This window comes from Theropithecus gelada, chromosome 1 (assembly GCF_003255815.1).
Source record: "Theropithecus gelada isolate Dixy chromosome 1, Tgel_1.0, whole genome shotgun sequence".
Lineage (NCBI taxonomy): Eukaryota > Metazoa > Chordata > Mammalia > Primates > Cercopithecidae > Theropithecus > Theropithecus gelada.
The window spans coordinates 179871450-179886158 of record NC_037668.1 but is presented as its reverse complement, the minus strand read 5'-3'; the positions used below and the strand labels follow the sequence as shown (position 1 = coordinate 179886158).

At 37.4% G+C, this 14709-nt stretch overlaps 1 protein-coding gene across 1 annotated transcript in view; it reads left to right on the top strand.

Moving 5' to 3' along the window:
- HMCN1 (hemicentin 1) overlaps nucleotides 1-14709 on the top strand; it is a 452346-nt gene that overhangs the window by 427515 nt on the left and 10122 nt on the right. Inside the window, exons 99-104 of the mRNA XM_025362857.1 lie at nucleotides 360-479; nucleotides 963-1097; nucleotides 5354-5467; nucleotides 6018-6143; nucleotides 8479-8607; nucleotides 12205-12555. Of these exons, the coding sequence (XP_025218642.1) occupies nucleotides 360-479; nucleotides 963-1097; nucleotides 5354-5467; nucleotides 6018-6143; nucleotides 8479-8607; nucleotides 12205-12555 (975 nt within the window). The remainder of the gene's footprint in view (nucleotides 1-359; nucleotides 480-962; nucleotides 1098-5353; nucleotides 5468-6017; nucleotides 6144-8478; nucleotides 8608-12204; nucleotides 12556-14709) is intronic.

The following is a 14709-nucleotide window of genomic DNA, read 5'->3' as shown; positions in this document are numbered from 1 at the left end:
TTGTTCCTCAGTTTTGTCCTGCAAAATGAGGACAGTAATAAAAATACTTATCTCCTAGGAATTCTGCGATGAAAGAGTTAAAGCAGGTAAAAGGCATTTAGAGCACAGTAGATAAATATATTTTAGCTATTATCATTGTTGTTTTATGATGTAATCTAACCATCTATTCACTATCAAGGATAACTCAGATGCCTCAAATTATTTTTATTTAGTGAATTCATTTTGTGGCACTTAAAGTATTTTCTATTATAGTTGATTCAACTTCTTGGCCTCTATAAGCAATTATTTTTACTGGCTTTAATAACTCCCAGAAAGTAGGGATTTTATACTGATCTGGGCCTTCTTGTTTTTTCTTTCAGATGAGGATGAATGTGCAGCAGGGAATCCCTGTTCCCATACCTGCCACAATGCCATGGGGACCTACTATTGCTCCTGCCCTAAAGGCCTCACCATAGCTGCAGATGGAAGAACTTGTCAAGGTATTCACAAATCTAATAGACACATTTAAGCAATGGGTCAAGGCAATCTTTGACCTAGAAAAAGTGTGATAGACCCATTCTCTTCTTTCCTACTACTTCTGCCCACACTTTGGCAACAAACAGAAGGTTGGGCTGAAAAAATAAGAACACTGCTCATGCACTGCCTGCATGTAGGGCATTCTCAAGGCAGGAATGCCTGGAGCATCTCACTCAAGATCTCAGAAAGGAGAAGTAACTTCTTAAAAGCCACCTAATTTGTAAGTGGTCTGATTAGTCAGTCTATGAAGATACTAATCACACCGTGCTGCTGTGAGTTTGTCAGCTATTTAGCCCACCTGAAGTGACTCAACCAAAAACTTAAGTCCTTCTTGCTCTTTTCTAGTTTCAAGTGTCCTTCATGGCTTTTCGTATCCCTATTTCACAGCAGGTTCTTGGGCTGGTGTTCTTCAGTTCACCTCAGTTGAATGATTCCCTCTGTTGCAGATATTGATGAGTGTGCTTTGGGTAGGCACACCTGCCACGCTGGTCAGGACTGTGACAATACAATTGGATCCTATCGCTGTGTGGTCCATTGTGGAACTGGTTTTCGAAGAACCTCTGATGGGCTGAGTTGTCAAGGTATAAAAATGGAGGCCTTTTCTTTATGTTCATGACAGTAAGAATTAGACTCCCCTTTTGACTCCTCGAAAGTTAACTGTCTCAGAAACTCCAAGAGGAAGGGACCACATAAAAGGGAGAGAGTGAGGAGATATCCAGCAAGTGGGACTCCTGTCTCTCTGGAGAACTGAAACCTGAACTTCATTTTATATGTTTTATAAGTTGAGCTTCTTCATGAGCTCTGATTCAGATACATTCCCCAGCTATGTTAAATATGTATGGCACAGTGGTTTTGAATGACCATTTGCCTGTTACCATTTGATTGAGATCATACTGCACAGTCCAATAAAATCTATTTCATAAAATTCCATTGCATAAGACTGCCAGAATGTTTGTTGAAGGATATTTTTAGTAGGCTATTTTTAAGAACAGTTTTAGGTTCACAGCAAAATTGAGCAGAAAGTACATAGATTCCCATGTAACCCCTTCCCTCCACACACACAGCCTTCCTCACTATCAAAATCCCACACTATCAAATGTACCAGGGCGGTACATTTGTTACAGTCAATAAACCTACACTGACACATCACTATCACTCAGAGGCTAGCTTATATTAAGCTTCTCTTGGTGTTGCACATTCTATAGGTTTGCAAAAATTTATAACAACATGTATCCGCCATGATAGTGTCGTACAGAATAGTTGCACTGTCCTCAAAATTCTCTGTGCTTCACTGAATCATTTCTGTTTCCTCCAACCTCTGACAAACACCAATCTTGTTACTGTCTTTGTGGTTTTGCCTTTTCTAGAATGTCATATAGTTGGAATCATACAATTGTGCAGCCTTTTCAGATTGCCTTCTTTCACTTAGTAACATTTAAGGTTCCTCCACCCCTTTTCATGGCTTGATAGTTCATTTCTTTTCACTGCTCAATAATAAATATCTAGATACAAAACAGTTTACCTAGTGAAGGACATCTTAGTTGCCTCCAAGTTTTGGCAAATATAAATAAAGCTGTTATCAGGATTTTTCATAAAGGAAAAGACAGTGGATCCAAAACTGAATGTTTATCAACAGAATAAATGAAGCATGGTACATACACCATGAACCACTGTGCATCCATGAGAAAAATCCAGATGTAGGAAGGTATGTATAATTTTGCAGAAAAGAGTATGTAACTGGAAAAACAACCAAAGAAAAAAAGGAAATGGATCTATATATTTCGGTGGAGATATTTATGTGGCTGCAGTAGAAATAAATTATTATTCATACTAGATTGTTAATGTTGTTTGCCTTTGGCGGGTAAGACAGGTAAAAAGGGAGAAGGGAGCCCAACCAAAAGAGGAAGAAGAAAAAAAAACTGCACTAAGAAAAATATTTTAAAAGTTTGTGCTCACAGCTGGGTGCAGTGGTTCACAAATGTAATCCCAGCTACTTGGGAGGCTGAGGCAGGAGAATCACTTGAACCCGGGAGGTAGAGGTTGCAGTGAGCCGAGATTGTGCCATTGCACTCCAGCCTGGGTGACAGAGAGAGACTCTGTCTCAAAAACAAAACAAAAAAGTATATGATCACATCTGTGTTTATGTAAGTTAGCACATTGTAGATTTTGAGTGGTTAAATTAAAAGATGTCAAATAGAAAACAAGTACAAAATAAGAGACATTGGCAATCTGGAATGTAAGGTGAGGAAGTGAAGAGCTCAACTATGGTGATTTTTCTTTTGAAGGGTTTGGAATATAGCAAGAGAGAAGTGGCAGGAGCTTGAGATGAGTATGGACCTGAGAGAGGGATTTGGTTATGAGAGGAAAGTTTTGATTATATCTACAGGTTTATTGGAAAGAAAAAGTATAATTTTTTAAAAAGTACTTCCTTCTTATACTTAAGTTCTGAGATATATGTGCAGAACGTGCAGGTTTGTTACATAGGTATGCACATGCCATGGTGGTTTGCTGCACCCATCAACCCATCACCTACATTAGGTATTTCTCCTAAGGCTGTCCCTCCCCTAACCCCCTCCCAACCCCTTGACAGGCCCTGGTGTGTGATGCTTCCCTCCCTGTGTCCATGCATTCTCATTGTTCAACTCCCACTTAGGAGTCAGAACACACAGTGTGTGGTTTTCTGTTCCTGTGTTAGTTTGCTGAGAATTATGGTTTCCAGCTTAATCCATGCCCCTGCAAAGGACATGAACTTACCCTTTTAATGGCTGCATAGTATTCCATGGTGTATATGTGCCACATTTTATGTGAAGGACCTCTCAAGGACAACTGCAAACCACTGCTCAAGGAAATAAGAGAGGACACAAATGTTCCATGCTCATGGATAGGAAGAATCAATATCGTGAAAATGGCCATACTGCCCAAAGTAATTTATAGATTCAGTGCTATCCCCATCAAGCTACCACTGATTTTCTTCACAGAACTAGAAAAAACTACTTTAAATTTTATGTGGAACCAAAAAAGAGCCCATATAGCCAAGACAATCCTAAGCAAAAAGAAAAAAACTGGAGGCATCATGCTACCTGACTTCAAACTATACTACAAAGCTACAGTAACAAAAACAGCATGGTACTGGTACCAAAACAGATATATAGACCAATGGAACAGAAAAGAGGCCTCAGAAATACCACCACATATCTACAACCATCTGATCTTTGACAAACCTGACACAAGCAATAAGGAAAGGATTCCCTATGTAATAAATGGTGAGAAAACTGGCTAGCCGTATGCAGAAAATTGAAACTGGACCCCTTCCTTACACCTTGTACAAAAATTAACTCAAGATGGGTTAACGACTTAAACATAAGACCTAAAACCATAAAAACCCTAGAAGAAAACCTAGGCAATAGCATTCAGGACATAGGCATGGGCAAAGACTTCATGACTAAAACACCGAAAGCAATGGCAACAAAAGTCAAAATTGACAAATGGGATCTAATTAAACTGAAGAGCTTCTGCACAGCAAAAGAAACTATCAGAGTGAGAAAATTTTTGCAGTCTATCGATCTGACAAAGGGCTAATATCCAGAACCTACAAGAAACTTAAACAAATTTACAAGAAAAAAAAAAATCCCATCAAAAAGTACACAAAGGATATGAACAGACACTTCGCAAAAGAAGACATTTATGCAGCCAACAACCATATGAGTAAAAGCTCATCATCACTGGTCATTAGAGAAATGCAAATCAAAACCACAATGAGATACCATCTTACGTAAGTTAGAATGGCAATCATTAAAAAGTCAGGAAACAACAGATGCTGGAGAGGAGGTAGAGAAATAGGAATGCTTTTACACTGTTGGTGGGAGTGTAAATTAGTTCGATGATTGTGGAAGACAGTGTGGCGATTCCTCAAGGAACTAGAACCAGAAATACCGTTTGACCCACCAATCCCATTACTGGATATATACTCAAAGGATTATAAATCATTCTACTATAAAGACACGTGCACACGTATGTTTATTGAAGCACTATTCACAATAGTAAAGACATAGAACCAACCCAAATGCCCATCAGTGATAGACTGGAAGGACTTCAAAAATGCACAGGAGGAGGGAATCATTGATGGACCACAGTCCTCACCTTGGTGAGGAAGGGTAAGATGGGCTGCAGAGCTCAAAAGCTCAAATAGAGGGACTTTTCTTCAGTGAGAGAAGAGGGCTTTCTTCCTCTGGGACTGGAGGAAAGGAAAGGAAAGAAGGTACAAACCACAGGCAATTCCCCAAGAGTTTGAGGAGTTCATGCCTGCAGAGTTTTTGTTACACTACGACCCAGATGGTGTTTGGGAAGTACAACGTAGCAGTGACTGCAAACGTAGAGAAATGCTGATGTTAATGCAGTCAGGCACAGGGTGATAAAGACCTGCACCAAGTTAAGGAGCAAGAAAGGGGAAGAAAGGACAATTGCAAAAGACCTTAGTAGTGTTGGAGTTTTTTCCTCTGTATTCAGCATCCCAGTCTGTCAGTAATATTCCAGGACTGGAACTTCCTAGAAACAGGAGTGAGAGCCATATGGCAAAATACTTAAAGTAGAAGAGTGTTTCATTGACAGTTCTGTATCATTAGCAGTTGTCTACTTTTAAGAGTATTGAAGAGAGATATCCTCTCCAGCAATTAATTCTGTCAAGTATTTGGCAGATCACATGAGTGTGAATACATTGCATAGGTTTTAGAGATCTTAAACATGGTAATGATCAAGATCATTAAAATGTTAAACATTTGGGATACATTAACTCAGGTTTCCTAATAGCATATAATGAAAGTATTGTTTTATTTAACAGATATTAATGAATGCCAAGAATCCAGCCCCTGTCACCAGCGCTGTTTCAATGCCATAGGAAGTTTCCACTGTGGATGTGAACCTGGGTATCAGCTCAAAGGCAGAAAATGCATGGGTAAGAAAAGGGCTTTGAATTTAAAGGAATGACACCTCTACAACTTCTTAATGATGTCTGATCTAAATGCATAAAGTGTGTCTTGGTACCGGTTCCCATTTAGGACATCAAGCATGCAGCATGTATGCAATCCATGCAAAACCAAAATGACAAAAAATGCTATGTTTTATGAGTTTCTTTTTCTAATTACAGACCCATTCTTCATGACATTTCCTCTAATTTTTTTGCAAAAGTATACCTATACATATAAATATATGTACATATATATGTATACAAATGAAATTAACAGTGTATATAAATTTTATTTTTCTAAGAAGAGAAAATGGTATGGCTACCTGCTCTGTAAAACAGTATTTGGTTTTTGTTTTTGATTTTTATTCTATTTTAAAGTGTGTTACATACATTGTTGAATTTAAGCACTTTACCCTTACACAGTGATTATGCAATGAATATATGTAAATAATATCCCTAAACTCCAAAAGTATGATTTCCCTGGAAAAGTTGAATACATAATTTTCTTAATCTACACTACCTTTGTTCTTTCATCAAGATGTGAACGAGTGTAGGCAGAATGTATGCAGACCAGATCAGCACTGTAAGAACACCCGTGGTGGCTATAAGTGCATTGATCTTTGTCCAAATGGAATGACCAAGGCAGAAAATGGAACCTGTATTGGTGAGTGTCTGGCTGTTTCCATGACTGAGATCAGTTTGCCATCAACAAGTCAAGTAAGGCATTCATTTTAAAACTAGTGATTAGAGTAAATTTAAGCTACCAAGGAAATCTTTCTTTTTCCATAAGTACTCCCAACTTCTAGGATAATTGAGCTCCAGGTCCCAGGGTCATGGCTATACCCGGAAATGGAAGCTCACTATGAAAACTTATGACCATTTTGATCTCCCATTAATTAAACATTTGGTTTACATGGTTTAATATCCACAAGCATTAATATTATCTCACATAATTTCTAATATGAAATTTAGCATATATGTTAAGAATTTCATGGAGGAAAGAAAAATTATGTCTGTAGAGATTTATTAAAATTCAAAATATAATTATTTTGGAGCTGTATATTCTTTAAATATCAAATCCATGACCAGACAAATAAAATAAATAATTTGCCCAAAATTTATGCTTTGTCTATCTATTCTACATCAATGACCAGACACAAAGGTACATTATATTTCTCCCTACATTTTTTCTGTGTATGTCTATTCTGTACCAGCCTGGTTAGCAGAGCTAGCAACTGTAGGATTTACAAAAATAAAAGAGAGATACCATTCCCGTTCTCATCCCTGCTAAAGAACACAGGAGAAAGAAATAATGTATGGGTTAAATTGGCCTACTCTAGTCCCTCCACTATACCCTCTCCCCCCAAAAAAGCAAAAACCTATAATACAAGGTGAATGAAACACCATAAAGAGGAACAAATAAAATTCTACAAGAATACCCATGAAAGTGACTGTATCCAGTAGGAGTCACTATGAAGGAGGTCGTGGAAATGATCACATTTAAATATAGGTTGGGATGTTACTAGATGGAGATGATAGGAAAAGGAAAACAAGAAAGCCTTGTATAAGGGAGAAAGAGCTGAACTTAGGGATAAAGTGTTAAAATTCATTGTTCCTTCTTGACAGCTGTCTAACCTTTGGACAAGTCTTATGATTACACAGAAATTGGAGTTTAAGTTTCTAGTTGTAAAAATAGCAGTTTTTCTTTAAAAAAATCAATTCTAAAATATTAATAAAATTATAGTGTCTTGGATTTGTTTCAAAACAATATGATAGGATTGTGGGGGATAGATATAGATGAAGGAATATTGGCCATCTGTTGATAGTTGTTAAGTTCATTAGTATAATTTAAAAAAACAACAACTGGTGATGGGAGTTGAAGTATTAGATTTCAAAGACTTGTTTCAGCTCTCACACTATAGATATAGGTCAATACTTTCCTTATCATTTAATAGCAGCCAACTCTATCAGGAGTTTGATGCCAGCCTGGCCAACATGGTGGAACCCCATCTCTACTAAAAATACAAAAATTAGCTGGGCAAGGTGGCGCATGCCTGTAGTCCCAGCTACTCTGGGGGCTGAGGCGGGAGGATCACTTGAACCCAGCAGGCAGAGGTTGCAGTAAGCTAAGATCATGCCACTGCACTCCAGCCTGGGTGATAGAGCGATACCCCATCTCAAAAAGAAAAAAAAAAAAAAAAAAGAGTAGCAGCCATCTCAGAGCATCATGTACAGTTACATGCAACTATAAACATTTTTCAGAATACTGACACTAATTATGTATAAGATTAACTAGGCATGAGATGAGTTGAAAGAGCAGAAACTTTTTAAGAAGCTACAGCAAAAATCTAGCTAAGTGGAAATGTAAATGTAGAGATACATGGTTTTGATTGAGGAAACAGAACTACCCAATCTTTGTATATAGCAAATGTTCGAACTATTATTACTAGAAACTCTTTTAAAAGAAATGCTTTTCAATAGCAGGAATACAGAACATCATTTATCATTTAAAGCTTGATGGACTTGAAACACAGGCATGCTGTTATCACAAATAGGGGAGTAAGGTTAAGGCACTGAGGGTGTGCTGGGTTTGAAGTAGTGGTAAAACAAAGAGATGGGGATGTCCAGCTAGCAGCTAGAAACATGGGACTGTGGATCAGAAGCAATATAGCACTACTGTTCTCAGTCTGTCTAAACTCTAATCACTTGTACAAACAAGATGACAAAAGGAGGAAGGGATATAGAGAAGGAGAAAAAAGAAATCTGAGAATAAAACTCTCTCCATAATAGGGAGCAGGAGGAGGAAGAGCAGCCAGTTAATAAGTGGCAGAGCTGGGACTTGAACCCAGGTTTTCTGATTCCAAGTTGTAAGTTGGTATGATCTCAACCACTTGGTGAGAAATGCAACCTTTGGCAATCCTACAGAATGCTGATTTCAGATACAATGACTTTGGGTTTGAAAGAGGAAATGTTACTTCTTATTGCCTCCATGTCTGTAGATATTGATGAATGTAAAGATGGGACCCATCAGTGCAGATATAACCAGATATGTGAGAATACAAGAGGCAGCTATCGCTGTGTATGCCCAAGAGGTTATCGGTCTCAAGGAGTTGGAAGACCCTGCATGGGTAAGTTAATAGGAACTTGTTGAGCAATAAAGCTACTGATACAGTTACCTAGCCTTACCAACTCGCTTAGGGCCACTTTCTCTATCCTCAAATGGTCTCTTGTTACAATAATAAGGTATGTAAATTGATTTACATCATTCAACACAATTTGGATACTTCTTTGGAGACTTCATATTGAGCTCAATTTACACTGACATTTCAAGTGATAATAATCACTTACTGTGTGATTGCTGTACAGCATACATACCAAAGTGAGGTTCTGATATAATTACCATCACAACTTAATTACCAAGATTATCTCATTGATTATATCTCTATGCACATGACATAAATGTTTGCATAGATACATTTTATTTGAGCATGACGTATACTTGTATGTAGTATGAAAGTTTAGGTGTGAGGTTTTAAAATAGGGACACACAATTTAAACAAATGGATAATTATTACTTTATTGCATATTTAATGCTTAAATATCTCATTCATTTCTCTCCACTTGCCTATTTGTTTTCATCTTAAGTCATATTTGAATATGAAGGCAAATAGAAAATATCTGTAAGAAGATAACCACATACTTTTGGTAAAAATTAATGCATTTATAATCAAGAAACTGATCTATCAAACTGTAGTCTTCCTTCCTTAGAATATTCAATTGCACTAAAATAATTGTGTGGGCTTTTCAATACTAGCTTCTGGGTTACATGCTGTTTTTCAAATTGGTTGCCTTGTTGTCTACTTAACGATTATTTATAGCAAATTCTCCCAAAAAGACGTAGCTCTGTCTTTATGCAATCCCTAGCATAGTATTTTGTATGTAGCAAATATTCAAACTAATACCATTACTAGAAACTCTTTTAAAAGAAATGTTTTTTAATAACAGCAATACAGAGCATCATTTTAGTCTTCTATTTAGATATTATCATTTATATATAGTTTAAAATCTTGATTAGCCATAACAGTGACTTTTCAGAATGAAATACATGTATTTGTTCACCAATTTGGCCACCAGTTGGATCTCAGACATTGTGCTAGGGAATAAAACAAGGAAGGATGCAGAACCATTGCCTTAAAACAAGAGTTAGAATGGCTGGGCGTGGTGGTTCACACCTGTAATCCCAGCACTTTGGGAGGCCAAGATGGGTGGACCACCTGAGGTCAGGAGTTCGAGACCAGCCTGGCCAACATGGTGAAACCCCATCTCTACTAAAAGTACAAAAATTAGCTGGGCACGGCAGCAGGCACTTGTAATCCCAGCTACTCAGCAGGCTGAGACAGGAGAATTGCTTGCACCTGCGGTATGGAGGTTGCAGTGAGCCAAGATTGCACCACTGCACTCCAGTCTGGGCAACAAGAGCAAAACTCTGTCTCAAAAAAAAAAAAAAAAGGAAGAAAAGAGTTAAAATATTAATTTTTACCTACTAAAAGTTTTTAAAGCAAAATTTACTATTTTATTCTACCTTCCTATATTGTTTTCTTTCATGCCACTGTGGTAATGAATTAAAGACTTTGGCTTTCATTCCCTTTTCCAATTTATAGGAAGAGTTACAAGTACAGATTCCATGTGTTGACCTAGCAATAGAAAGCAAATAACTTTTTAAAATTTTACATGTTTGGTGAGTTTATATCTTGGTAAGAACTGATTCTATGTCCTTGTTTCCTTGTTTTTAATCTATTGGGGGGAAATGTGCTTGGCTTGTTCATTAATTCAAAATTACTAATTCAGAAAATAAAAATTTAAAGTCTGTAGTTTTGCCAGCATTCCTACCTCTAAAACTTGTAATTAAATGCAAACTAGAGATGTGATTTCATTTCTCCCTCTACTGATAGAATTAAGATCTATATTAGCTTTGAACTCTGGTTTTCATGTATTTAAGACCACATTTTCCCATATGATCTTTTTCGTTTCTACTGTTCATGGCTTGATCTGGCACACGATATCAAGCCCATTCCTTCATTAATTCAACAAATGTTTATTGAGCACCTACTTTGTGTTGGATGATGTTCTAGGTTGTGGGAATACATCGCTACACAGGGCAGATCAGGTCTCTGTCCTCGTGGAGTTTACCTTTCAGAGAGAGAAAGAAGAATCACAAAATATACAATTTCAGATAGTGATAAGCACTTTAAGGAAAAATAATAAGGAGAAAGAGAGACCCAGACTGGGGTGGTAGCACTGTGATCCAGGCAGCCTCTCTGAGAGACTGGACAAAAGGAAAGAGCAAGCCAGGTGTGGTGACTCACGCCTCTAATCCCAGCACTTTGGGAGACCGAGGCGGGCTGATCATGAGGTCAGGAGATCTAGACCATCCTGGCTAACACAGTGAAACCCTGTCTCTATTTAAAATACAAAAAAAGATTAGCTGGGTTTGGTGGCACACGCCTGTAGTCCCAGGTACTCAGGAGGCTGAGACAGGAGAATCCCTTGAACCCAGGAGGCAGAGATTGCAGTGAGCTGAGATCATGCCACTGCACTCCAGCCTAGGCAACAGAGCAACTCTATCTCAAAAAAAAAAAAAGGAAAGAGCAGCCACGATGGGAAGCTCTGAGCAAGTGTATTTCAGGCTGAGGAGAAGCCAGGGCAACATCATTCATAAAAGAATGCACTGACCGTAATTAAGGAAGAACCAAGGGGTCAGGCTATTGGAGCAAAGGTAGGCAGAGGGTAAGGAGGATAAAGAGCCCATAATAAAGAATGTGATAGCAAGACATGAAAGGTCTTGGGCAGACAAGCAATATGATATGGTTTACATTTGGAAAAGTTCTCTCTGGCTGCTATGTGGAGAATTAGGAGGGCAAAGATGTTTGCAGAAAGACCAAGTCATTTAAACAAACATAAAAGTAGTTACATTTTTTAAAATTATATATGGACATATTAGAAAGCTTCCAACATTGTCAACCAGTAGAAAAGTCAGAATTCCATCTGAAATATTTGTCAAAAGAAAGAAAAAACAAGAGAGAAATTTCCCAAATGTACAGGTATGATTGTATTAAGAGGTATTATCTTGAGACATTTTTATAAGTGAAGTTTGATGAAAATTGTATTCATTTGTGATCCCACACTCTCTTGTACCTTTTTTCCCCTAGAGGAAGAGACACAAATTTTAACAATTTAGGATGTCTCTGCCTAGCTGAACTGAGAAAGCTTAGTGTAGTATTTCTAAGATTTAAAATCTTAATGTTACTCGTAGAATTACATGTGAAAAATGTATGCCAAATTAGCTTAAACTGATCAAGGAGACAAGGCTGAAAACAGTGTTCCCTAGATCTTAAGGCCATAAGTGAAAGTCAAAGGAGTATGAATTCACAGAACTAATGTGTCTCGTTTTCTGAGCCACTTGCTCCAATGTGAGTGTTCAAATAAAATGTGTGCATTGGTATTTAGGGGGAAATTTGTAGAATCTGTCTTTATGTTCATAACTGAATGATTAAAGCTTTCTCAAAAGTTCACAACAGTTGAGGAGAAATTACTGTATGCCTGGCTTTAGAGGGTAACAATATCTTCGGTTTGTTTCACAGATTCATTCTATATTCCTGTGTTTTGTGTGTGTATGTATGTGTCTTTTTTTTTTTTCTCTTTTTTATGTCATGGCACACGAGCAGACATTAATGAATGTGAACAAGTGCCTAAACCTTGTGCACATCAGTGCTCCAACACCCCCGGCAGCTTCAAGTGTATCTGTCCGCCAGGACAACATTTATTAGGGGACGGGAAATCTTGCGCTGGATTGGAGAGGCTGCCAAATTACGGCACTCAGTACAGTAGCTATAACCTTGCACGGTTCTCCCCTGTGAGAAACAACTATCAACCTCAACAGCATTACAGACAGTACTCACATCTCTACAGCTCCTACTCAGAGTATAGAAACAGCAGAACATCTCTCTCCAGGACTAGAAGGACTATTAGGAAAACTTGCCCTGAAGGCTCTGAGGCAAGCCATGACACATGTGTAGGTAAATGTCAGCCATATTACATTTCCTTTCTGTGGGCTCTCTTACTGATCAAAGTATGTGTACAGCACCTGTGATTGTTTGGGTGCAGTGAACTACATCTGATCTCAAGTCCGGAATGACTCGAAATTTTAAGACATTTATTTTGGCACCTAAAACTATTACAGACTTGAGTCAAGTAAATTATGGATTTACATGTGGGCATTCTGATAATTTATTGTGTTACAGTAAGTTTCTCTTTTTGGTCACCCTGAAGGTGTCACTAAATTTAATGCTACATAGAAATAAATTTCGGTGGCATCCAGAATATAGTTTATTTAAAAGAGGATGTAAATATTGCCACATAATTGCCACATAATATGCCATCAGATTATAGCCACATCGGACTGATGGAAAAGCAGTGGTTTAAAAGTGAAAGTTTCAGCTTCTCAGTTGACTGTTCTATATGACAATCAACATCCCATTGACTGTTGCTCCACAGTCCCCATGGAATTGCTGTTTGATTATTGTATATGTTTGTATGTCACTGAAAAGATAGTATGAGTTGGGACAAAATTAAGTTACTTCTATCGCTTTAACATATATGCTTTCAGTATCTATCTAAATTCACAAGTCTATAATTTCATTTGTTTGCCAAAGTGAAGTATAATTTCCAACTTAAGAATTGAGACCTTGTTTTCACTCAAGTTGCAAACATTACCATCTGTCACTCATTTAACTCAATTTTCTGTGAACATCTACAATTTGCATGTCATTGACCTACTCAAGGGGAATTAGCAAGCAGGAATTAGTTTTACTATTTGTTAGCTGGAAAAAGAAAGCACAGAGGAGGGAAGTAAAGAGGGAGGGAAAAAAGAAATTCTGTTTAAATTCAAAGACCACTATGCCAGCCTCATTTTCTTACATTTCTCGAAAGCGTTCTACACTTTGCTTACTCTCTCCTAACTATGCTTTTTGCTAAATATTTTTTAAACATTTCTTCTCCTTCTATCTTCAATTTTTGTTGTTTCTTTTTCCACCCTTGCCCAAGCCCTGTTATTATCTTCTCAGATGTACTTCTTGGTCAACCTTAGGTGGATTCATCTTCCCATATCATCTCTACTCAGTTGGACCCTCAGTCCCTCTGGACACTCAAACTTTACCCTTTGCTTTTTAGGTTCATATTTTTTCCAGCACTTTTCTGTCTTTTTTCACCCTGATGTACCTGCAGCTTAATATAAGGGATATGGAAAATTCTCCCTTGTGATTAGCTTACCAGAATTGTTGACAGTGCTCACTTCTTCTACCACCAAACATTAATGCATTCATTAACAATTGTCTACATTTTGTCCCATGTGGTCAAATACTGTTTAATTGCTAAATATGTAGACTCCAGTATTCTTGCTAGTATATTAAACAATACTGTCAATCTGCTACAAACTGTTCTGAGTTTTGGTAATTTTTTATGCCCACAATTTTCATCTGACTCTTCATTAAAGTTGTTCACTATTCTTTTATTGACAGAATTAACATCTGACATTTTGTCTTTCAGTTTCTTCCAAACAGTCATTCCCACTAGAGGGTTTTCACAGACTAGGTGATAGGTTACCATCCCATTCTCAGCCTTTATTTTAGACAAGCACTTTCTTTTGTTCTACCTTTACTTTCCTGCGCAAACGTCTGTGTTATGAAAAATGAATTAAACCACACCCTCCACACTATACACCATTAGCTGGTTTCTTCCAAATTATCAGAAGGTCCAAGTTATTTTAAGAAAGTTTCCTGATTAATAACCCATTTCCCTACTTCTTCATCACTATCTATGGCTGCAGCTTCATCACAGTAGAGTCTTATAAATGTTTTCTGTCTTCTGTTTATGTTAAACCTATATTATGTTATCACAATCATCTTCCTCAGTCATCTGCTATTTGAGGCAGCCACTATTTCACAGTAAGGGTCAATCTTGGAGAATCTAAAGTAAAAAATGTATAGTTAGTCCATTACTGGATATTTAAGTTTCTTTGGGGGCAATTCATAGGCTTAAACATTTCTTAAAATATGGTATTTTATAGTATTGGGACTAATGAAGAAATTTACAGTAAGATTGTAGACAGCTTTGGAACTACACAACAAGACCAACTTGCAATAAACACCAAATGCTTTTCATTAACTATCTGG